The 22,931-nt window shown below is 39.3% G+C and overlaps 1 protein-coding gene across 8 annotated transcripts in view; it reads left to right on the top strand.

Moving 5' to 3' along the window:
* The first annotated feature begins 302 nt into the window (after positions 1-302).
* RUFY2 (RUN and FYVE domain containing 2) overlaps positions 303-22,931 on the top strand; it is a 44,954-nt gene continuing 22,325 nt past the window's right edge. Inside the window, exons 1-13 of one of the 8 annotated variants that reach the window (XR_003509175.1) lie at positions 303-624; positions 2,503-2,676; positions 5,235-5,352; positions 12,175-12,276; positions 13,337-13,460; positions 13,632-13,693; positions 14,539-14,604; positions 15,085-15,154; positions 17,431-17,532; positions 17,802-17,918; positions 18,691-18,858; positions 20,251-20,348; positions 21,109-22,873. Coding sequence is in view for 7 of the 8 variants with exons in the window: in XM_027530538.1 (XP_027386339.1) it covers positions 318-624; positions 2,503-2,676; positions 5,235-5,352; positions 12,175-12,276; positions 13,337-13,460; positions 13,632-13,693; positions 14,539-14,604; positions 15,085-15,154; positions 17,431-17,532; positions 17,802-17,918; positions 18,691-18,858; positions 20,251-20,348; positions 22,754-22,873 (1,628 nt within the window). In the remaining variant the exon portion in view is untranslated. The other 7 variants (XM_027530539.1, XM_027530538.1, XM_027530545.1 and 4 more) reach the window with 7 other exon arrangements.

Raw genomic sequence — 22,931 nt, 5'->3', positions numbered from 1 at the left:
TCCATGAGGGATTTTTCCTCTCTGAAATGAGAAAACGCAGGTTTTATCTCTGCACCTTTGATTTCTGAGACTGTTCCTCCTTGCTTTTTATAAACCAGTGGACTTACTGGTTAAAATTTGGGCTAAATAGATTTCTGCCTACTGTTAATTGCTTCAGATTTTCTAAATTCTTTTGGTCCCCTACGAGTTACTGAAGCAGGGGCGTGGTCAGGTGTGTTAGATTAAACCCAGCTGGACCTTGCAGATGAAAACCTTTGCACGTGGCTTGCTCGCCTCCCCTTGGAAATGGAACCCTAGTGCTCCGGCGAAGCCCGCAAATGAGAGATCAGAGTCCGCCTTCTGGCTCCACAACCCGAGGTCTCCCTCACGCTCCTTCTTCCGGTCCGGCTGGACGCGGAGAGGCTCAGCGAGGGCGGATTTCTCCGAGGCCGGCTGCAGGCTCTAGAGTCCCCCGCCCGACGCGGGCGCCGCAGAACCACCTGGGCGTCCTCCCGCCGCCGGGAGCGCTGTGGGCCGCAGCGGGCCTGGTTGCAGACGCCGTGGCGGCCGCCGCGCGCCCGAAGGGAGCTGCTGGCGGGGCCCAGGGAGTCCCCGCCCGAGACTGTATCGCCACCGCCGCCATGGGTAAGGGGAGCGGGCCGCGAGTGGACGCCCGGCCCTCCGTGCTGGCTGAGGCCGCGGCCAGGGGAGGCGGACTGGCGGTGTGGGCATCGAGGCCTGCGAGTCCAGACTGGGGTCCGAACCTGGGCTTGGGGCTGGGCGGGGGCAGCCGGGGACGCAGGGGCGCCCGGGGTCGCCATGGCAACGCGCGGCCGCCCCTCGTTCCCTCCAGCCTCCGCCCCAGTTCGGGGGCCTAATGGCCAAGGTTTCGCGGCTCGACGGCTTACAGGGAGCCAGCACAGGGCCAGCCGGGGTGCCGCTCCAGGGTCGGGGGAACAATCGGGGAAGGGCGATGACTTTTCAGGTTTGGGGGAGGCGGAGGGAAGCGTCTCATGATTTGGCCTGGGTTCCGGACGCCGAGGGCGGGAGAGGGACAGCGATGCGGCGCAGGACCCCGGGTGAGCCCTCTGTGAGGGTGCTGGCGGTGTCCGGAGCCCTTGGGCAGTCTTGCTGTTTAGGAGGAAGGGAGGCAGGGAGGCAGGGAAGGGGTTCTAGGCCCAGGCAAGATGCTGGAACCCGCCATTGGCCGAGTGTGGGGGCCGCAACGCGGTCAGACGCATCCCCGAGCCCGGGCGTGGCGCGGCTCAGGTGTAAACGCTCTTAGGAAGCTGACGGCGCCCACCAGGACCTTCCTCCGAGCATTTAGTTATAAAGGAGCCGTTTGTCTTGATTGTCTCATTATACATTACATATTGTGATGGGCACTGTTAAGAAAAATGAGAATTGCTGCAGACTATGAAATATCGACTGGTTTCGTCTCCGAAAAAGGAGTCACATCACGATGCAGATTGGAAGAAATGATGTCTTGTGAGGAGATTCTCCAAAAGCTAGCTTGGCTATAGTATTTGTGACTGCATTTTTACGTTGCTTAGGATTCAGTGTCAGGCTTCACGCCTAGCTGTCTGTGATCAGAACTAGAATACTAGATCATTAGGAATCCTGGACTATTTATCCAGTGAAGAAAAAACTGACACTTGGTTTACTTGAACTAGGAAATTTGTCAAAAGACTATGAGACGGTATACGAAAGTGCTTTATTTTTTGCACTTCATTTTGTCATCTGTGTTTGCTGAAAATATTTCTGCCAGCACAACAGTAATGAGAGTATGGGGAGCATCTGAATTTATAAGAAACTGAGGATAAAATTTGTGTGGAAGAAAATCTTCTGTGAATTGAAAATATCAGTTAAAATCAATTTTTAAAAATGCATCCATTAACTTGGTATTTAACTGGATCAGCTGTATGGAAGGTCAGGGAACTTTCACGTGAAACTGGATCCTGCTTTTATTTCCTCTGGGGAAATGAGTCCCGGAATACAAAACTACAATTGCAATGAAAAAAGCAAGGTAGAGGGTTAAAATGAGTTAGAGTTGAATGGCTTTTCTTGTATCTCCCTGTTTTATTATTTACCTGTCATGTTTGTTGTGGGTGAAACTGGAATCTTAGAATTTTAACTACTTTTTATTTTATTGCCAGTTTATTCAGAGTACTTTTTTGCCTTTGAATTCATCCTTGACAGTTCCTGCTGTCCGCCTTTGTACCAGACCCTTAAACATTACTCCACACTTAAACTCCACAGAAAAATTGTAAAATGAATACTTGAGAATAGCCAATTAGCAGGATTTTGAGAATAATTCATAAACTTTAACTGGAGTGAGCATTGTCCTATGGTATGCATGAGAGACATAGAAAGAAAGTTAACTAGGGGTGTAGGTTAGTTAGGAAGACTTGTCCACCAAGGAGAAGCAGACCAGTCTTGGTTTTGTAGGGGAAGAAAATGGTTTGGATATTTTTTGATATCAGGTCTTGCAAGTGATGTTGGACTCCTTTCTTGTGCTTTCAGCTACAAAAGACCCCACAGCTGTAGAGAGAGCAAACTTGTTAAACATGGCTAAACTCAGTATCAAAGGACTCATTGAATCTGCTCTAAGTTTTGGCCGCACTTTGGATTCTGATTATCCCCCCTTGCAGCAGTTCTTCGTTGTTATGGAACATTGTCTGAAACATGGTCTTAAAGGTACTGGAAAATTTTTAAAAAATCAACTTTGGAGCGGCCCCCCTCCCATCTTAAACATCCTTAAAAATGTAATTTTTTTTTTTGAGGCCATAATTACTGTCACTTTAAAAATGCTGGGTGGGTTGGTTTTTGGAGAAAATACCCTACTGCTTTATGTTTCCTCATGGGTGGTCTTCAGAAAATCCTTAGTGTTTTGTAAAACGTGTATTTGATTTAAATTATTTTCTCAGCATACTCCGAACTTTTTTCCATTTTATTTATTTTTATTTTTATTTTTTTCCATTTTAGGACAACTATAGAGTTATTTAGAAAAATTTAAGCTTGATAATGCTGGTATGAACTATTATTACTAGTTTGTGCTCTCTTCCGGAGAAGGCAATGGCACCCCACTCCAGTACTCTTGCCTGGAAAATCCTATGGACGGAGGAGCCTGGTAGGCTCCAGTCCATGGGATTGCTAAGAGTCAGGCACGAGTGAGTGACTTCACTTTCACTTTTCACTTTCATGCATTGGAGAAGGAAATGGCAACCCACTCCAGTATTCTTGCCTGGAGAATCCCAGGGACGGGGGAGCCTGGTGGGCTGCCGTCTATGGGGTCGCACAGAGTCCGACACGACTGAAGCAACTTAGCAGCAGCAGCAGCAGCAGTGCTCTCTTCAACAAATACATTAAAACACTTGATTGTTGAAATATAAACCTCCTTAGTGCATCGGAGAAGGCAACGGCACCCCACTCCAGTACTCTTGCCTGGAGAATCCCATGGATGGAGGAGCCTGGTGGGCTACAGTCCATGGGGTCGCTAAGAGTCGGACACAACTGAGCGACTTCACTTTCACTTTACACTTTCATGCATTGGAGAAGGAAATGGCAACCCACTCCACTGTTCTTGCCTGGAGAATCCCAGGGACAGAGGAGCCTGTTGGGCTGCTGTCTATGCGGTCGCACAGAGTCGGACACGACTGACGCGACTTAGCAGCAGCAGCAGCAGTGCGTGGAAAACATGTCTAGAAAAATTGTCCTCTGGATTGGGTTGTTGTAGAAATGTGAGTACTCCCTGAAAATGATGATAATAGTGAATAATATTTCATAGTATATGTATAATATTTCATAGTATATGTATAGTATTTCATAGTATATGTAGAATATTTCATGCTAATGCTAATGCTAAGTCATTTCAGTCGTGTCCAACTCTGTGTGACCCCATAGACGGCAGCCCACCAGGCTCCACCATCCCTGGGATTCTCCAGGCAAGAATACTGGAGTGGGTTGCCATTTCCTTCTCCAATGCATGAAAGAGAAAAGTGAAAGTGAAGTCGCTCAATCATGTCCGACTCTTATGGACCCCATGGACTGCAGCCTACCAGGCTCCCCTGTCCATGGATTTTCCAGGCAAGAGTACTGGAGTGGGGTGCCATTGCCTTCATAGCGTATGTATAATATACATAATGTATAATATTTCATTATATATGCATACCATGACTTATTTTACTACTGTCCTCAATGTACACTTAGGTTACTTCCAGTTTTTATTATTAAAATTGTGCTGTAAGGACATCTTTGGATTTATACATTTGTACACGTGTACAAATGCTATGGTTTCATTAGGACTCCTTGGAGTCGAATATCTGGGTCAAAGGATAGAGGCAACTTCTGTCTTTAAAGACTTCACTGATCAAACAACAGTGACTGTGTTTCTTTCCCCACATTTTTGCCAACTCTTCATAGTCCCACTCTCTGAGTACTTCTTTTAAAACATAAGGAAGTTGACAATCTTATCTTAGGCCTTGAGTTTAAATTTGTGTTTTGAAAAACTTCCTTTCTATTAAAAAAAAATAGTGACGTAGATCTTTATTTTCCTCCAACTTGCTAAAATTGAATTTGCCAAATGATGGCCCAAGTAGTTACATTTTAAACTCTTTTCCGAATTTATTTTCCTTTACCTCACAAAATATCATGAGGCATATTCTAATAGTCAAATGCGTATTTTTATGAATCATTGTAAAGCGACTTTGTGCTGATTGATTTTTCTTCCCAAAGAAAAATTACCTATCTTGTTGGGTGGTGCGTATCATAAGAGTACTGAATTTACAGGAGATTTGGTCAGTATTAAGAAAGAAACATAGTGATTTCATGGTTTTATATTACCCAAATCTTAGAAACAAATAAAAGGAAAAGTAAAGTTGCAATTTTTTTTGTGTTTAAAAGTAAAATAACTATTTGTCTTTGGTTTATTTAATAAATTGGTAAAGATCAACCAACTAGGGCCACCAGTCTTATTTCGGTACTGGTAAAGAATGAGCCTCGTTGTTTTTTACTTTAATTGCCTACTTGCATATTTCTGATGTGGAAGAATGGCCAAGATGCATGTTTCTGATAAGGGAAATATCAGAATCCTGAGAAACAGGCTTCTGTTCAGTCGGGCTATATAGTGACAAGAGAGGAAAGGCTGTCTGAAAAACCACGTTGCGTTAGAAATGTTGAAACTAAATATTGAACAAGAAGTTAGTACAGTTTTGCATGTGTAAGTTGTATGCGTTTATTATACTTCCTTTTTAAAGTGAGAAAATCATTTCTAAGTCACAACAAAACCATCTGGGGCCCTTTGGAACTGGTGGAGAAGCTGTACCCGGAAGCGGAGGAAATAGGAGCCAGTGTCCGGGACTTACCTGGTCTTAAGTAAGTAGCCCTATGACTTGTTCATCCCTAACCGTAGACCTGTGTTTACTGTTCCTTAAAAGCACCTCACACTCTACTCTATTATATTCTCTCTGCCTTGTGTAGCCTTCTTGCATTCTCTAATACAATTCTGTTTACTATTAATCAGTTCAAATTTTATTTCCTTTATGAAACTTTTCTTAGCCCCTTCAATAAGAATTAAGTGCTCTTTCTTTTATATTCTTATCACTGTATTCACTCCTGTGTTGTACCACTTACCTAAATTCTGCATTGCATTGCAGGAAATAGGGAAGTTCTTTGAAGATAGGGTGTATCAATTACGCAGTTCTGTTTCCTGAGTCTAAAGCTAGTTTGCAGCAGTAGGCCATCAGTACTATTTAGGTTAAATCCAGGACAGAGGCTCAGGAGATTTGAATTCACCAGTAAGCCATTTATATACCACAAGACTTGGGCAAATTACTTCCCTTGTTGTGAAAATTGGGATCTATAATATCACCTGCCTGATTGACCAGATGAAGGTAGAGTGGGCCCTTAATATCTGTAGGTTCTGCATCTGTGGATTCGACCAACTTTGGATCAAAACTGTTTGAAAAAGAGATTTTCTAGAAAGTTCCAAAAAGCAAAACTTGAATTTGTCACAGGTGGGCAATTCTTTACATAGTATTTACATTGTATTAACTATTATAAATAATCTAGAGATGATTTAGAATGTATGGGAGAATGTGCATAGGTAATACACAAATACTATGCTATTTTATAAGAGGGACTTGAGTATCCATGGATTTTGGTATCCGAGGGGGTCCCAATACTGAGGAGAAACGGTATATGAAATGTCTTAAAAGCTGAATGTTATAGCTAGTAACTCATGAATGTTGAAAAGTTTTTGCAGGTTTTTTGTTGTTAAGCCTGGGTTCTTATGTTCTTCAGGGTATGATTAAGATATAAGAGCTTCCTTTAATTATCTTAATTCTTGTGAAAGAGATAACTTTTTTAGAAAAAATGCTTACCATTTTTTGTCAGATTTATCAGTTTGCTTTCTCTTCATTTCAGTTCAGTTCAGTCGCTCAGTCGTGTCTGACTCTTTGCAACCCCATGGACTGCAGCACACCAGGCCTCCCTGTCCATCACCAACTCTCGGAGCTTACTCAAACTCATGTCCATTGAGTCGGTGATGCCATCCAACCATCTCATCCTCTGTCGTCTCCTTCTCCTCCCGCCTTCCATCTTTCCCAGCATCTGGGTCTTTTCAAATGAGTCAGCTCTTTGCATCAGGTGGCCAAAGTATTGGAGTTTCAGCTTCAGCATCAGTCCTTCCAATGAATATTCAGGACTGACTTCCTTTAGGATGGACTGGTTGGATCTCCTTGCAGTCCAAGGGACTCTCAAGAATCTTCTCCAACACCACAGTTCAAAACCGTCAATTCTTCGGTGCTCAGCTTTCTTATAGTCCAACTCTCATGTCCATACATGACTACTGGAAAAACCATAGCCTTGATTAGACAGACCTTTGTTGTCAAAGTAATGTCTCTACTTTTTAATAGGTGGGCTTCCCTGGTGGCTCAGACGGTAAAGTGTCTGCCCGCAATGCGGGAGACCCAGGTTCGATTCCTGGGTTGGGAAGATCCCCTGGAGAAGGAAATGGCAGTCCACTCCAGCATTCTTGCCTGGAAAATCCCATGGACGGAGGAGCCTCATAGGCTACAGTCCATAAGGTCTCAGAGTTGGACACGACTGAGCGACTTCACTTTCAGTTTCACTTTCAGGTTGGTCATAACTTTTCTTCCAAGGAGCAAGCTTCTTTTAATTTCATGGCTGCAGTCAGCATCTGCAGTGGTTTTGGAGCCCCAAAAAATCAAGTCAGCCACTGTTTCCGCTGTTTCCCCATCTATTTCCCATGAAGTGATGGGACTGGATGCCATGATCTTAGTTTTCTGAATGTTGAGCTTTAAGCCAACTTTTTCACTCTGCTCTTTCACTTTCATCAAGAGGCTCTTTAGTTCTTCGCTTTCTGCCATAAGGGTGGTGTCATCTGCATATCTGAGGTTATTGTTATTTCTCCCAGCAATCTTGATTCCACTTGTGCTTCCTCCAGCCCAGCGTTTCTCATGATGTACTCTGCATATAAATTAAATAACCAGGGTGACAGTATACAGCCTTGACGTACTCCTTTTCCTATTTGGAACCAGTCTGTTGTTTCATGTCCAGTTCTAACTGTTGCTTCCTGACCTGCATACAAGTTTCTCAAGAGGCAGGTCAGGTGGTCTGGTATTCCCATCTTTTTAAGAATTTTCCACAGTTTGATGTGATCCACAGTCAAAGGCTTTGGCATAGTCAATAAAGCAGAAATAGATGTTTTTCTGGAACTCTCTTCCTTTTTCAATGATCCAGCGGATGTTGGCAATTTGATCTCTGGTTCCTCTGCCTTTTCTAAAACCAGATTGAACATCTGGAAGTTCATGGTTCACATATTGCTGAAGCCTGGCTTGGAGAATTTTGAGCATTACTTTACTAGCATGTGAGATGAGAGCAATTGTGCGGTAGTTTGAGCATTCTTTGGCATTGCCTTTCTTTAGGATTGGAATGAAAACTGACCTTTTCCAGTCCTGTGGCCACTGCTGAGTTTTCCAAATTTGCTGGCATGTTGAGTGCAGCACTTTCACAGCATCGTCTTTCAGGATTTGAAATAGCTCCATTGGAATTCCATCACCTCCACTAGCTTTGTTTGTAGTGATGCTTCCTAAGGTCCACTTGACTTCTCATTCTAGGATGTCTGGTTCTAGGTGAGTGATCATACCATACTGATTATGTGGGTCGTGAAGATCTTTTTCGTATAGTTCTGTGTGTTTTTGCACCTCTTCTTAATATCTTCTGCTTTTGTATATCCGTACCATTTCTGTCCGTTATTGTGCCATCTTTGCATGCAGTGTTCCCTTGGTATTTCCGATTTTCTTGAAGAGATCTCTAGTCTTTCCCATTCTATTGTTTTCCTCCTATTTTCTTGCACTGATCACTGAGGAAGGCTTTCTTATCTCTCCTTGCTATTCTTTGGAACTCTGCATTCAAATGGGTATATCTTTCCTTTTCTCCTTTGCTTTTCACTTCTCTTCTTTTCACGGGTATTTGTAAGGTCCCCTCAGACAGCCATTTTGCTTTTTTGCATTTCTTTTTCTTGGGGATAGTCTTGATCCCTGTCTCCTATACAGTGTCACCAACCTCTGTCCATATTCTTCAGGCACTCTGTCTATCAGATCTAATCCTATGAATCTATTTGTCACTTCCACTGTATAATCGTAAGGGATTTGATTTAGGTCATATCTGAATGGTCTGAAGAGGAACTAAAAAGCCTCTTGATGTAAGTGATAGTGGAGAGTGAAAAAGTTGGCTTGAAGCTCAACACTCAGAAAACTAAGATCATGGCATCTGGTCCCATCACTTCATGGGAAATAGATGGGGAAACAGTGGAAACAGTGTCAGACTTTATTTTTCTGGGCTCCAAAATCACTGCAGATGATGACTGCAGCCATGAAATTAAAAGACGCTTACTCCTTGGAAGGAAAGTTATGACCAACCTAGATTGCATATTCAAAAGCAGAGACATTACTTTGCCAACAAAGGTTCGTCTAGTCAAGGCTATGGTTTTTCCTGTGGTCATGTATGGATGTGAGAGTTGGACTGTGAAGAAGGCTGAGCACCAAAGAATTGATGCTTTTGAACTGTGGTGTTGGAGAAGACTCTTGAGAGTCCCTTGGACTGCAAGGAGATCCACCCAGTCCATTCTGAAGGAGATCAGCCGTGGGATTTCTTTGGAAGGAATGATGCTAAAGCTGAAACTCCAGTACTTTGGCCACCTCATGCGAAGAATTGACTCATTGGAAAAGACTCTGATGCTGGGAGGGATTGGGGGCAGGAGGAGAAGGGGATGAAAGAGGATGAGGTGGTTGTATCGAATCACTGACTTGATGGACGTGAGTCTGAGTGAACTCTGGGAGTTGGTGATGGACAGGGAGGCCTGCTGTGCTGCAATTCATGGGGTTGCAAAGAGTCGGACACGACTGAGCAACTGATCTGATCTGATCTGAATGGTCTAGTGGTTTTCCCTACTTTCTTTAAGTCTGCTTTCTCTTAGCTTTACGATTTAGGGTTTTGGGAATATGGTAATGTTTTCTGTTGTTACATCATCCAAATGTTTGCAAGTTATACTTGAGTGCTCAAAATAAATGGCAGTGTATCAGGGTAATACGATAACTGTTTTACATGAATTATCTCATTTAGTGCTTAAATCATTCTTAGAGTAGAGTTTATTAATAATTATATAGATGTAAAAAGTAAAGATCAAAGAAATTATAAGTGGCAGAGCCACAGATTTCCCTGTGGTGCAGTGGATAAGAATCCATCTGCCAGTACAGGGGACTCAGGTTCTTTCCCTAGTCTGGGAAGATTCCACATGCCATAGAACAGCTAAGCCTGAGTGCCACAACTACTGAGCCTGTGCTCTAGAACCCACTTCTAGAGCCTGGGAGCTGCAGCTACTGGAGCCTGTGCTCCACGGTAAGAGAAGCCACCGCATGGAGAAGCCTGCGTACCACAACCAAGAGTAGCCCCTGCTCACCAAAATGAGAGAAAACCCGCCCGAAGCAATGAAGACCCAGCACAGCCTAAGTCAATCAGTCAAGTTATTTTTTAAAAAATGGCAGAGCCAGGATTTAAACCCAGGTTTTAGAATTAAATAGCAAGTGATGTTCACACTTCATATTCCTCTCAGTGGTGTATAAGGTATCACAGTTTTTAACAGGGCTTCCCAGGTGGCCCAATGGTAAAAAAAAAAAAAAAAAAAAAAGCCTGCCAGTGCAAGAGATGTGGGTTTGACCCCTGGTTTGGAAAGAGCCCGCACTCTAGTATTCATCTATGGAAAATTCCATGGACAGAGGAGCTTGGTGGGCTATAGTCCATGAGATCTCAGAGTCTGACACCCCTGAGTGGTTGAGCACAGGCACAGTTTTTAAAGAGGAAAAGGGAATTTAAACTCCAGAAATGGAAGAATTGCTTTTTATTTTAATATGAAAATACATGTTCATGTTGTTTTTAAAAAGCCAGACTCTGCAAAAGTAAAAAGTATTTTCTGGAGAATAGTGTTCATTAAAATGCTAAGCAGAAGAAATATGTTAGCTGTTAGAAGTGACAATTAAGTTTTTTCCTACATTACCTGACAAAAAGTTTTCTGCATAAGAAAATATAAAAGTGTGAGTGATGTATTTCTCTTTAAAAAGTCATTCATACTCTGTAAGTCTTGGTTTTAATTTACTAAATGATAACTTGGATAAAAGAGATATGAGATTTATTTTTTTTTTAGCAGGAGAATACATCCACACTTTTATTTTCAATGAGTTTAAGTCCTTGAGAGGTATAACATCACATGAATTTTGTCTTCAATTAAAACCGTCTGGTGTCCTTTCACAGGCTCTGAAGAGCTCCAGTAGCATAGTCCTTCATGTCTCAGCACAGAAAAGGAATTCAAGAGGCAGAGTGATTTATTAGAATAGGACACTTGTGAGTCTTACAAGTGAATGAGAAATACTGTGCCCGAGAACTTATTAGGTTACAGTTTTATAATCAAAGGAAAAGGGGGCAGGGGGGTGAAGACCTTTGTCTTTCTTCAGGAGACATCATGCTTCCATCATTAGTTCCTCCTCCAGGTTAAGCAGGGGAGTTTTCTTATGTCTATGTCGTCAAGCTAGGTCCACAAATTACCTTTTTTTTTTTTTTAAATGTGTGCAGAGAGCATGTCCTGGGGATCATTAACATACTGAGCTCACCGGGCAAGTATGTGAGTCTCACGCCACCGTTGTTTTATTGTTTAGGGGCACATCTCTTGCTTCTGCTGCATAGTTTTGTGGTTAAGCAAACCTGCTTTCCTGAGTAATCATTAACTTACTGCGGTCTACCATATTTTTTCTATTTACAGTCCCCTAGTATTCTGTCCCTGTTACAGTGACCTTAGCAGGACGGTGGCTTCAGAATTTGGCATAGGTCATGCCGCTGTTCCATGAGCATGGATTATCTTCTCCAGCTGGTTTTGTTCAGTTTGCCATGAGGAGATACTGTGGCTTGTGTTTTGTTTTTTTTTTTACCTGGTACACATCAGTACATCTCTTGCCTAGATAGAATTAACTTTCATCTTGAGCACAAACACCTTCAGTTTTAAGAAGAGCTGTGCGCTCCCTCTGGTCTGAGACCCTGCTTATAGCCAGCAAAAATGGCCCTGGGCCACAACCTTTCAGACATATTTGTTGTATTAGTTTTGTTCCCAGCAGGCCTCCATGTTAGAGAGATTTAATGTTCTAAAGGACAACTGGGTTAAAGAAACATTTGAAAAACAGCAAGCAGCCTAATGATTCTAATTAGCAGCTAGATACCTTCTTAGCATTGTTATGCTTTTTAAAATTCAGATACAAGGCTAGTTATTTTTTGAGGGCATCATACTGCCTTTACTGATGGATTTTGCATAATCATGTTTAGAGGGGTAAGCCTATTCTGACAAAATATATCTTGTAGAAATATCCTCCCTGTTTAGAGAGTCATTTCTTTAAAGGCATGAAGTGGTACCTAGATGTCCTGTAGGTTCAGGTTTACCTTAGAGACTTAAATAGCTCTTAGGGATTGGTTTGCATGATCAAAGAACTGACTTAAAGCTCTAGAAACAAAGGTAAAACCATGATTAATTGCCTTTTCTCATTATTAATGTATGTCTCAACAAAGGTAGGAGATGTAGTCTATAATCTTTGGGCAGAGACTGTTTTCTGACCATTTGGTTTTGCTTTTCAGGACCCCCCTGGGTCGTGCAAGAGCGTGGCTTCGATTAGCCCTCATGCAGAAAAAAATGGCTGATTACCTGCGTTGCTTAATTATACAAAGGGATCTCTTGAGGTAATTACCATTAAATCATGTTCATTTTCATTTTTTATTTCATTTATATCCTGTCTTCCAAAAAGGATAGAAGATGTAGTATGAAAAGACACACAAAACACATCGTGATGGCATAAAATAAAAGAAGGAGAAAAATGAGATAGAAAACCACGGTGGGGACATAACATAGATCAAGAACTAGCCTGAAAAATGAATACTGTAAGATTTTTATTGGCCAATAAGGTGGAAATTTGTATGTCATATTTTTAATTTTTAATTTTTTAAGTTACAGTTAATTCTATGAATGGAAATTTGTATTGAAATTTGGGGCTTTAATTGAAGAGGTTTCTTTTTAGATCTTGAATATGCGAACCACTGCTTTGGCTGTATTGTGGGTATTTTTAAACTGTCTATTTAAATGGAAGGACAAATGTTTAAGACAGACTTTCAAAGCAAGGAGACTAGTTTTCAGAAGGAGTGGGCCTATGGCAGCCCCTCCATTCGGCCTTATTCTCTCAGAGTGCCTCTGTGATGTTCTGGAGAATCTGGTCATTTTTTATTTTACTCTTGACTCCAGGCCTCCCCGTCCATTACCAACTCCCAGAGTTCACTCAGACTCACGTCCATCGAGTCAGTGATGCCATCCAGCCATCTCATCCTTTGTCGTCCCCTTCTCCTCCTGCCCCTAATCCCTCCCAGCAACTCTTCACATGAGGTGGCCAAAGTACTGGAGTTTCAGCTTTAGTATCATTCCTTCCAAAGAAATCCCAGGGCTGATCTCCTTCAGAACGGACTGGTTGGATCTCCTTGCAGTCCAAGGGGCTCTCAAGAGTCTTCTCCAACACCACAGTTCAAAAGCATCAATTCTTCAGCGCTCAGCTTTCTTCACAGTCCAACTCTCACATCCATACATGACCACTGGAAAAACCATAGCCTTGACTAGACGGACCGTTTGTGTATAGAAAGGCTAATTTTAAGATACCTCACTTAATATTGGTTCCATGCTTGTTATAAGGTATTGAGATTTTACAAGTTAGTTTTTGAAATAAATTTACAATTTTTATTATTTTAATTTTCACAGTGAATTCTATGAGTATCATGCACTAATGATGGAAGAAGAAGGAGCAGTAATTGTTGGGCTGCTGGTTGGCCTGAATGTGATAGATGCTAATCTGTGTGTAAAGGGAGAGGATTTAGATTCACAAGTAAGTGAAAATGACTGGTGCCAAAGGCACAGTATTTTCATATTGTACTCTTCCTCTTTGATCCAGGTGTAAACAGTGCTATTAAACACTAAAGAAAAATTAAGGGGGAAAATCAGTTGCATTTTGGAGGTACTTCTAGTATTTCTGCTCTAAGAAATAACTTTATTTCAGGTTGGAGTGATTGATTTTTCAATGTATTTAAAGAATGAAGAAGATATTGGAAATAAAGAAAGGTATGATTTTCTTAAGTTATTTCACATACCGTATTTTAGTCTGAAGTATGACTTTTGGTCGTACCATTAGTTCAGAGACTCATTTTATTTATTTATTTTATTTATTTTTTGGTTGTGCTTCAAGGCTTATGGGATTTTAGTTCCCCAACCAGGTATCAAACCCAGGCTCTTGGCAGTGGGAATGTAGAATCCTAACCACTGAACTGCCAGGGAATTCCCCAGAGACCCATTTTAATTGTCAACTCTCATTTATGTGATAAAAGAGATATAAGTTTATTATTCATAAACTTACAAATACTAGTTTAAGACTTGTGTTTAAAATAAACTTATTTGGTCTACTAAAGAGAAAAGATAATTATGTAATATGAGAGGTGCTAATTATTGCTACAATGGCAGTCCATCACAGTATATAAATGTATTAGATTAACATGTTGTATACTTTAAATTTACACTTCATATGTCAAATATATTTCTTAAAAAATAAATGCAAAAAATTTAAAAATATACTAATGGTATTGTTTAATATTAGCATGTAATTTATTGAACAAAGGTTAATAGTTTTTTAGTTTATAGCTTACTGCTATTTGATTATAAAGATTGTTGAATTTTATTTGAAAGGCAAGATAATGTTGGACAGGGAAGCCTGGTATGCTGCAGTCCATGGGATCGCAAAGAATTGGACATAATTGAACAACTTAACTGAACTGAAATGTTGTTTTCCGTTATGGTTTCACAACAGTTTTAGATGATTTAGACCTTTTGTGTATTTCTTGTTTGTTTGTTTTTTTGGCCACCCAGTAGATTCTTTTCCAATTAACTAAAAGCTGCTTTCCCCCCTCCTCTAGGAATGTTCAAATTGCTGCAATATTAGACCAGAAGAATTATGTTGAAGAATTAAATAGACAACTGAAGTAAGTATTATGGACACATAGATATTTAATACATTTTGGATATTGTCTTAAGTTTTTTTTTCCCCTTTTAGGTCATCTTAACCCTATTCCTTTTTTATAAGCATTTGAAAAGGGGTTGAGGGGATAGAGAGTGAATGGAAATTAAGAATACAGAAAATTATTTGAAATAATTGATTTTCAGCAGAAAATGAGAGTTATATTTTTAAATAGAATCTTCAGAGACATTTGAAAATAGAATTTCAGACTTATCACTCTACCTTCGAGCAAAAAGGCTAGGTAGGGTGAAAGTTTATGTCATTTTGGTGATTCAAAAATTCATTTTTCCTACTTTAGAGGACTTCATGTGTAAGTGTGGCAATAAAAAATTCAGACAAGGCAGTTGGTGCATGTCAGTCAACATGAGGAGTCCAAGATAACAAATTTTTTCTTGCCTTTGTGAGTCTGTGTGATTCTGAATGAGTTTTTCTTTATCAATTTCAGCAGCACGGTCAGCAGTCTCCATTCAAGAGTTGACTCATTAGAAAAGTCAAATACTAAGCTGATTGAAGAGGTATTGTAACCCAGCCATGGATGATTGTCTTCCAAGGACCTAGTATTGGCGATCCTTTTCCATTTTAAGTATGAATGCGCTAAGCACGTGCAGACGTGTGAGCACACACACAAACACATTTTCATCATTATGATGAAATATTTGTAGTTGTAATTGATCATCATAAGTTCTAGAGAAACCACATATTATTCTTGGGCAAGTCCTCAGGTGAATCTGTGAATTATTTGAGATACCCAACTTCTAGAAATGAGCCCCCCAATGCAATGCATACAAACTCTTCTATAAATAAACTGTAAATCTCATTTCTCGACTTGGATGACCTATATTTAAATAGTGGAATCACCTATAGTTAGAAATTGCCATTAAAATGATCCTGTCCCCCTTGTTCCCATATTCAGATTACTTTTCCTTACAAGCATCACTCCATGATCATGTCCACCCTTTCTCTAGCCTCCCATGTGTGAAACTCATCTGATGTACTCTGGTTCTCTGCATTGTCAAAGTAGCTGTTTAGTGGTCACAAATCAGAAATGTATCTCAGCTTTTTTGTTTTAACTTTTAAAAAAATGTTCTGGTCATGCCATATATCTTGCAGGATCTCAGTTCCCCGCTCAGGGTTCGAGCCAGTGCCACGCAGTGACAGTGCAGAGTCCTAACCACTAGGCCACCAAGGAACTCCCTCACATCTCTCTCTCTCTTTTTTTTTTAATTTATCTTTTAATTGAAGGATATTTGCTTTACAGAATTTTGTTGTTTTCTGTCAAACCTCAACATGAATCAGTCATTGGTATACATATATCCCCTCCCTTAAGAACCTCCCTCCCCATCCCACCCCTCTAGGTCAATACAGAGTCCCTGTTTGAGTTTCCTGAGCCAAAGAGTAAATTCCCATTGGCTATCTATGGGCTTCGCAGGTAGCTCAATGCAGGAGATGCAAGACAGACGTGGGTTTGATTCCTGGGTCAGGAAGATCCCTTGAAGAAGGAAATGGCAACCCACTCCATTATTCTTGCCTGGGAAATCCCTTGGACAGAGGAGCCTGGTGGGCTGCAGTCCATGGGGTCGCAAAGAGTTGGATACAGCTGAGCACACACGCCACGTTGCTTCTGAGATTTAAAAAAAAAACCAAAAACCGCCTAGCCACAGAATTACCACAGGGGCTTCCCTAGTAGCTCAGACAGTAGAGAATCGGCCTGCAATATGGGAGACACAGGTTTGATCCCTTGGTTGGGATTCCCCTGGAGAAGGAAATGGCTACCTACTCTTGCCTGGAAAATTCTACAGACAGAGGAGCCTGGTGGGCTATGTCCATGGGGTCACAAAGAGTCGGACATGACTGAGTGACTTTCACATAACCATAGGATTGGTTTCCATTTTCAGAATTACTTAGGCTCCGGGAATAAATACGTATTAGAACTATGAAATCTGTTTTCCATGTTAATTAGAATCCACATTCTTTTAGAACTGACCCACTTGTCCCAAACCAGGAAGCACATGATTGTTTGCATGAGTTTTCATTGTGGTAGTTTAGGACCATTTGATAGTGTGACAGATTGGGACCATTGGAGAGAGCTGCTCACTAGTTTTTGCCTCCTCTTGACCATAGGGGCACTGTGAAGTTCAAATTGCATTTCTGACAAAGTTTTTAGAAATTTATTTGCAAGCCAACATTGGGGACTGGTTTCTGTTTTCCTCTCCTAGAATCCCTTTTTTCCTTTTAGGCTTCAGAGCCAAGTCACTTACTTAGTCATTCGTATTTAATTTCATTCATATTTAACTCTGGTGGTGAGAGCTGTCTTATATTTGTGATGGTCACTCAGTGTGCCCATATTTCACAAGGGTGCCCTGTTTGGTTATCATGAATGTCTGTATTACATTTTCAATTATAGCACAACTTTCCTTATAGATGTTGTTGTCTTTGCACAAGTCTTTACAGTCTTATTGTTTAACATATAAACAGTTGTCTTATTGTTCAGCATATAATTCTTCATATGCTTACTCATGCGCTTTGTATTCAGGACATATTGTAAGTCATATAAACAATATGTTTCAGCTGACATATGATTTGGCTAACAAAAGGAAATAGAAATAGAGTTTCTTTAGTTGGTATCTTGGGATAATAGCATTTTTCTTATGAAAATTTCTGTAGATGTGAGAGACATTTTACAAGTTTTAGAATTTTATCTTCTGTTGTGAATAGCCATGAACATAAACTGTAAAGCGAGTATAAATAAAGATGTTTAAAATCTTTTTTTTATTCCTCATTTTATTTTTAGTTAGCGATAGCAAAGAATAATATCATTAAACTCCAAGAAGAAAATCATCAATTACGAAGTGAAAATAAATTGATTTTAATGAAAACACAGCAGCACCTAGAAGTAAGTATAGACTGATTACAAACAGATTGACTTGCATCAGAAATAGCCACTTTGGGGGCTTTTGCATAGACTGGATATTTCTGTACTATATTAACTAATAGAAGTGATTATAGAATGGATTTATCAGATGGCACTAGTGGTAAAGAACCCGCCTGCCAGTGAAGGAGTCATAAGAGACTTGGGTTCGATCCCTGGGTTGGGAAGATCCCCTGGGGAAGGCATGGCAACACACTCCATATAGAGTAAAACATTTTATGTTTTTGTCCTAGGTTACCAAAGTAGATGTGGAAACTGAGCTTCAAACATATAAGCATTCCAGGCAAGGGCTAGATGAAATGTATAATGAAGCCAGAAGGCAGCTTCGAGATGAATCTCAGTTAAGACAAGTAGGTTGCGTTACAGTTACATTAGCAAAAATGATAATAATTTACCCATAAGCACTGGTTAAAATCTCTATCAGACCTTCCTTGGCGTGAGATAACAATCTCATTCCCTTAATTCCTTCTAACTTTTTAAACTCCCACTGTGTCTTTTATAAGCAGTGTTTTTAAACAGTGTTATAGTCAGTTTGTGAAATAGTGCATTGTGACCAGCATTACAGAAAATAGTGATGTATTCAGATATCAATATCAAAACAGTAAAATCTTATTTAAAGTTAACTTATTTTTTAACCTTTTAGGTTATGAAATATCAGCAGAAAAATACAGGTTTGTAGCTTGATGGATTATAAATACCTGTGTTACCAACCCCGGTCAAAAAGAGAGTCGAGAAACATTTGTCTTAAGATCCTCTGATATAAAATTCTTTAAGAAAAGAAATAAAACTTTGTGAAATGGTGTTTTTGACTTACCTCTGGCCTTATGTGGACTATGTCGTTTCTTTAGGGAAAATTAATACTGAGTTTATGAGGCTTAAAAGTCTATAATTCTTGAGCCAGTAGAATAGTGATAATTAATAGATTTGTAAAATGCTTTCATTTAACAAAATGTGCCTTTGAAAATATAGAACGTTGTTATAGGGCCTAGCTGATTTCGTTTAATGGGGCTTATAACTCAAAAGCAGTAGTCTGCATAGTGATTCTTGGTCTAATTAAACTGTTGTGTATCTGACTTTGACATCCTGAAACAGTGTGTGAGTTGAGGCTGTGTTGAATTGCAGGATGTGGAGAATGAGCTGGCAGTACAAGTTAGTATGAAACATGAGATTGAACTTGCCATGAAGTTGTTGGAGAAAGATATCCATGAGAAACAAGATACTCTGATAGGCCTTCGACAACAACTGGAGGAAGTTAAAGCAATTAACATAGAAACGTATCAGAAGTTGCAGGTAAGGAATATTCTTAAAATCTTGGAATTTCTTGTTATATGAATTAAGAACGAATATTTGTATGAAGGGTTTGATTTTGAAGAGATGAATTCATTGTAATCGTGCCATTTTATTAGTAAAAATCAGTGGCTTTTTTCCTAAATGGAAGCTGAAGAAATGTAATAATGCCAAAGAACAGACAAAAATCACCTGAATTTGTTTCTTCATAGTAGACAGGTTAACAGATGAAGATTAAATCTTTTGGGAAAATTTAATCAAAATATGCAAGACATTTTAAAAAATTTCTTTGCACAATATAGTCCTGAGAAAGATTTAATTTTGATTGAAATGCTTCACTGTAATTGTTATGAGTTTTCTGATAAAGTGATGTTGCTGTTAAGTAGACATGTTGCCAAAAGCCTTTTACAATTTAATTTGAAAAAATCAGTGTATTTTCCAAGAGTTTATTCTGGCATCTCTGAAAACATTGAAGGTTGAGGGTTTTTATTCCCTTTATTATTAATGTATCTTTTTCTTGACTGCACTGCATGATTTATGGGATCTTAGTTCCCCAACCAGGAACTGAACCCATGTTCTCAGCAGTGAAAGCTCGGAGTCTTAACCGCTGGACTGCCAGGGAATTCCCCCTTTATTACACTTTAAATGAAGACTAATGGTAGTACTGCTTTAGATCTAGAAGTATTTTATTTTTAATTTATTGTTTTTTAACTGAAGTATAGTTGATCTACTATGTTGTGTTAATTTCTGCTCTATAGCAAAGTGACTCATTTACACATATACATTGTTTTTTATATTCTTTTCCATTATAATTTATCCCAGGATATTGAATATAGTCCCCTGTGCTATGCAGAGGGCTTTGTTGTTTATCCATTCGATGTGTAATAGTTTGCATTTACTAACCCCAGACACCCTGTCCGTCTCCTCCACCCACACACATGGCAGTGAAAAGTATGTCCTCTGTGTCTGTGAGTCTGTTCCATAGATATGTTCATTTGTGCCATATTTTATATTCTACATGTAAGAGAGAACATGGTATTTGTCTTTCTCTTTCTGACTGACTTTACTTAGTATGATAGTCTCTAGTTGTATCCACGTTGTTGCAAATGGCATTGTTTCATTCTTTTTTTGATGGCCGAGCCATATTCCACTGTATAAATATACCACATCTTTATCCATTCATCTTTCAGTGGACATTTGGGTTATTTCTATGTTTTGGCTATTGTGAATAGTGCTACTGTGAACTTAGGGGTGCATCTAGGAATATTTTAATCTGTAAATGAAGGCTGGTCGTTTCAAAATAACAATCCCATTGCAAAATGGTATACAAAGCTTATACATATTTGGGTTTAAAAAATTCAAAGCCACTGTAGCTTTTAAGTTTTTTCTAAATAGGGTTCTGAAGATGGTTTGAAGGAAAAAAATGAAATAATTGCCCGACTAGAAGAAAAAACCAGTAAAATTACTGCAGCCATGAAGCAGCTGGAACAAAGGTACAGCATTTCCAATCTTAGTTTCTTTTTTACTTTCTCTGTCCCCCCTTTTCTTTATTCAACTCTGACACCTGCCACAAAGACCATTAGGAAAATTTAGATTAGGACTTTTTTTTTTTAAAAGCCCAGCAGAATTTTGCCTTTTTTTGTTTTGGTTGTTGCATGGAATCAAGTTGCTTTATATTAGCCTGATTCATTTGTCTTTGCCATTTTGCAGACTTTTTAGAAAGGCCTAATATTGGCAATTTTATATGGTTTAATTGTATTACATAGGACAAATACACAAACAAAACCTCGAAAAAGTGAAAAACGAACAAAATCCATGATTGAATTATCCCTGATTGATTTCCATGCGTATAGATCGTCATATCCCTTGTCATTCACCATCTCTTATCTGAAAGCAAGCTTTCTGAGTTGGCAGTTTAGTTGTGTTTCTTTGAGCTAGGCCCCTCAACCCCACCCAAGAAATAATTTTGTTTAAATTGAATTGTTTTATATTGGCATTTTTCACTTTTATTGTTGGAAAATGTAATGTATTTCCATTGACCTGTCATGTTGGTGTCAACATATGTCTTATCATTGCTTTCTTTGAATCTACTTATGAAAAACATAACTATTAATGCTTTATTGACATGAATATTCTTTTATTGACATCCTCTTTCTTCTTTTTTCTTTTTTGTTTTCTTTATCCCCATTTTTACATTTTGGACATCTTTATTACCTTTTTCTGTCTTTGATTTCTGTCCATTCCATTATGAAGTGACAATGATTTGTTAACTCAAACTAGAACAATTGCAATGTCATTGGTGAAATGTGCCAGCAGTGACACTCAGGACCAGTATAAGCTGGTCAAAGATATATCTTTCTGAAAACCACTTATATTTAAACAGACTGAAAGAGAATCAACATTTTTATAATATATTAAATCGAAAAATAATTTACGCTATTATGTATTCTGAAAGGAACCCTGTACACTTTTTGATCAGCTGCTGTGGTAGTACATTGCCATAAAGCAGAGTGGGTGCACTTGGATTTCCAAAAACACATTCCTCAAACCTTGTGCACAAGGGCTTATTTGAGTATTGACCCTTTGGAGGTCAGAATTTTCAAATGCAGTTTTATCTTTTTAGCTACTTTTTGATGAAAAATATAAAAATTGTTTAATAAGTTATCCTTTGGTTTCACAATGTGTTGGCACAGTTTTTTCCCCCATTGGCCCACTCTTTATTTACTAGCCCCTTTACTGATTTTTGAGTACGTTTTAAAGTAGTTTATAACTCAGATTGGCCGTCATCTTACGCTTTAGCTCCTTGACTTTCCAGTTCCTCTTAGCCCTCTTCTATAATAGCACAACTTCACGGCCTACCTCACTCTGACTTTTTTTTCATTTCTGTACCCTTTGAGAAAAGCTTGGGTATCCCGTCTCCCCGTTTTAATATTTTAGATTTAGAGATAACTTGAATGTTACCCTCTTTTCTTTGAAAGTGGCCTTTATACGTTTGGATTGTGTGAGGGTTGCCCCATGGGCATGGATTTTAAAGAAGAAAAGAGGTAACTTTTTTGGCTAGTTGAACAGAAATTTCTCTTAGATATTCCCTTCAAGGACTTAATGTCCCTTGAATTCTTGGGAGATGTTTTCTTATGCAATTAGTGATGTTAAATCTAAGAAATCCTAGATGGCCGTAGGAGACAGGGAGTGGAGCTGAGCACAAGGAGAAGCAATGACATAAATAAAAGGAGGGAAAAAAAATCTACATTTTAAGCTAATTTTAAAAATTCAGTGATGAGGAGCAACAATGATCTCTAGCAAATGTTGCCAACTAGTACTAAATTCTTTTGCATCCTAAAACACATACATATACACACACACAGCATTGGCATACTCTAGGAAGTGCATAAAGATTCTATAGGGAGGACTTGGCTGTAATTTGAAGCAATCGCAGGTCTTTGCTCTTGGCCTTGTAGCACACTTGATTCCTGGCATACACATCCTAACATAATATATAACAATGTGGCTTCTTCACCTAGTGTAGACATAAGTACTGTACTTTTCATGGTTTTGTAAAAAGGCAGTAATGCACGTATTATACTTTGAAAATTAACTCCTTATGCTTTACATAAGTGGTAAAGGCTATATCGCTTTGCATTGTTAATTACGAACAAGAAATAAAGCAAATTTGAAGATAGTATTCTGGGCATATTATGTATTATATTGAAAAAAATCACAAAACAATTTCTAGACATTGTGTGGCTCTTTCACGTTTGAGTTTGTGAGTTTTTCCCCAAACTTTGTTTTCATTTAGAAATGTTTCTATTTCCCCGTTTTTCTTTTATTTGTCTTCTTCACCCTTTTACACCCTAGTTCTAGCCTCAGTTTTACCCAAAGTTGATTTGAATTACACCAGATTGCAGCAAGCAGAGAAGGCGCAAATGGAAATTGAAGATGAGGACAAGAAATATCTACAAGAGTATCAGAGTAAATTCGACAGTCTGCAGAAACAAATCTCCCAAAAGGAGAAACAGCTGTGAGTATTTTACTTGGAAATAAATACTCGTGTTAATATAATTTCCCCCTCTTTTCCT

Source organism: Bos indicus x Bos taurus, chromosome 28 (genome assembly GCF_003369695.1).
Source record: "Bos indicus x Bos taurus breed Angus x Brahman F1 hybrid chromosome 28, Bos_hybrid_MaternalHap_v2.0, whole genome shotgun sequence".
Classification (NCBI taxonomy): domain Eukaryota; kingdom Metazoa; phylum Chordata; class Mammalia; order Artiodactyla; family Bovidae; genus Bos; species Bos indicus x Bos taurus.
Note: the sequence above shows the minus strand (reverse complement) of the source record. Positions and strands in the feature narration are given on the sequence as shown.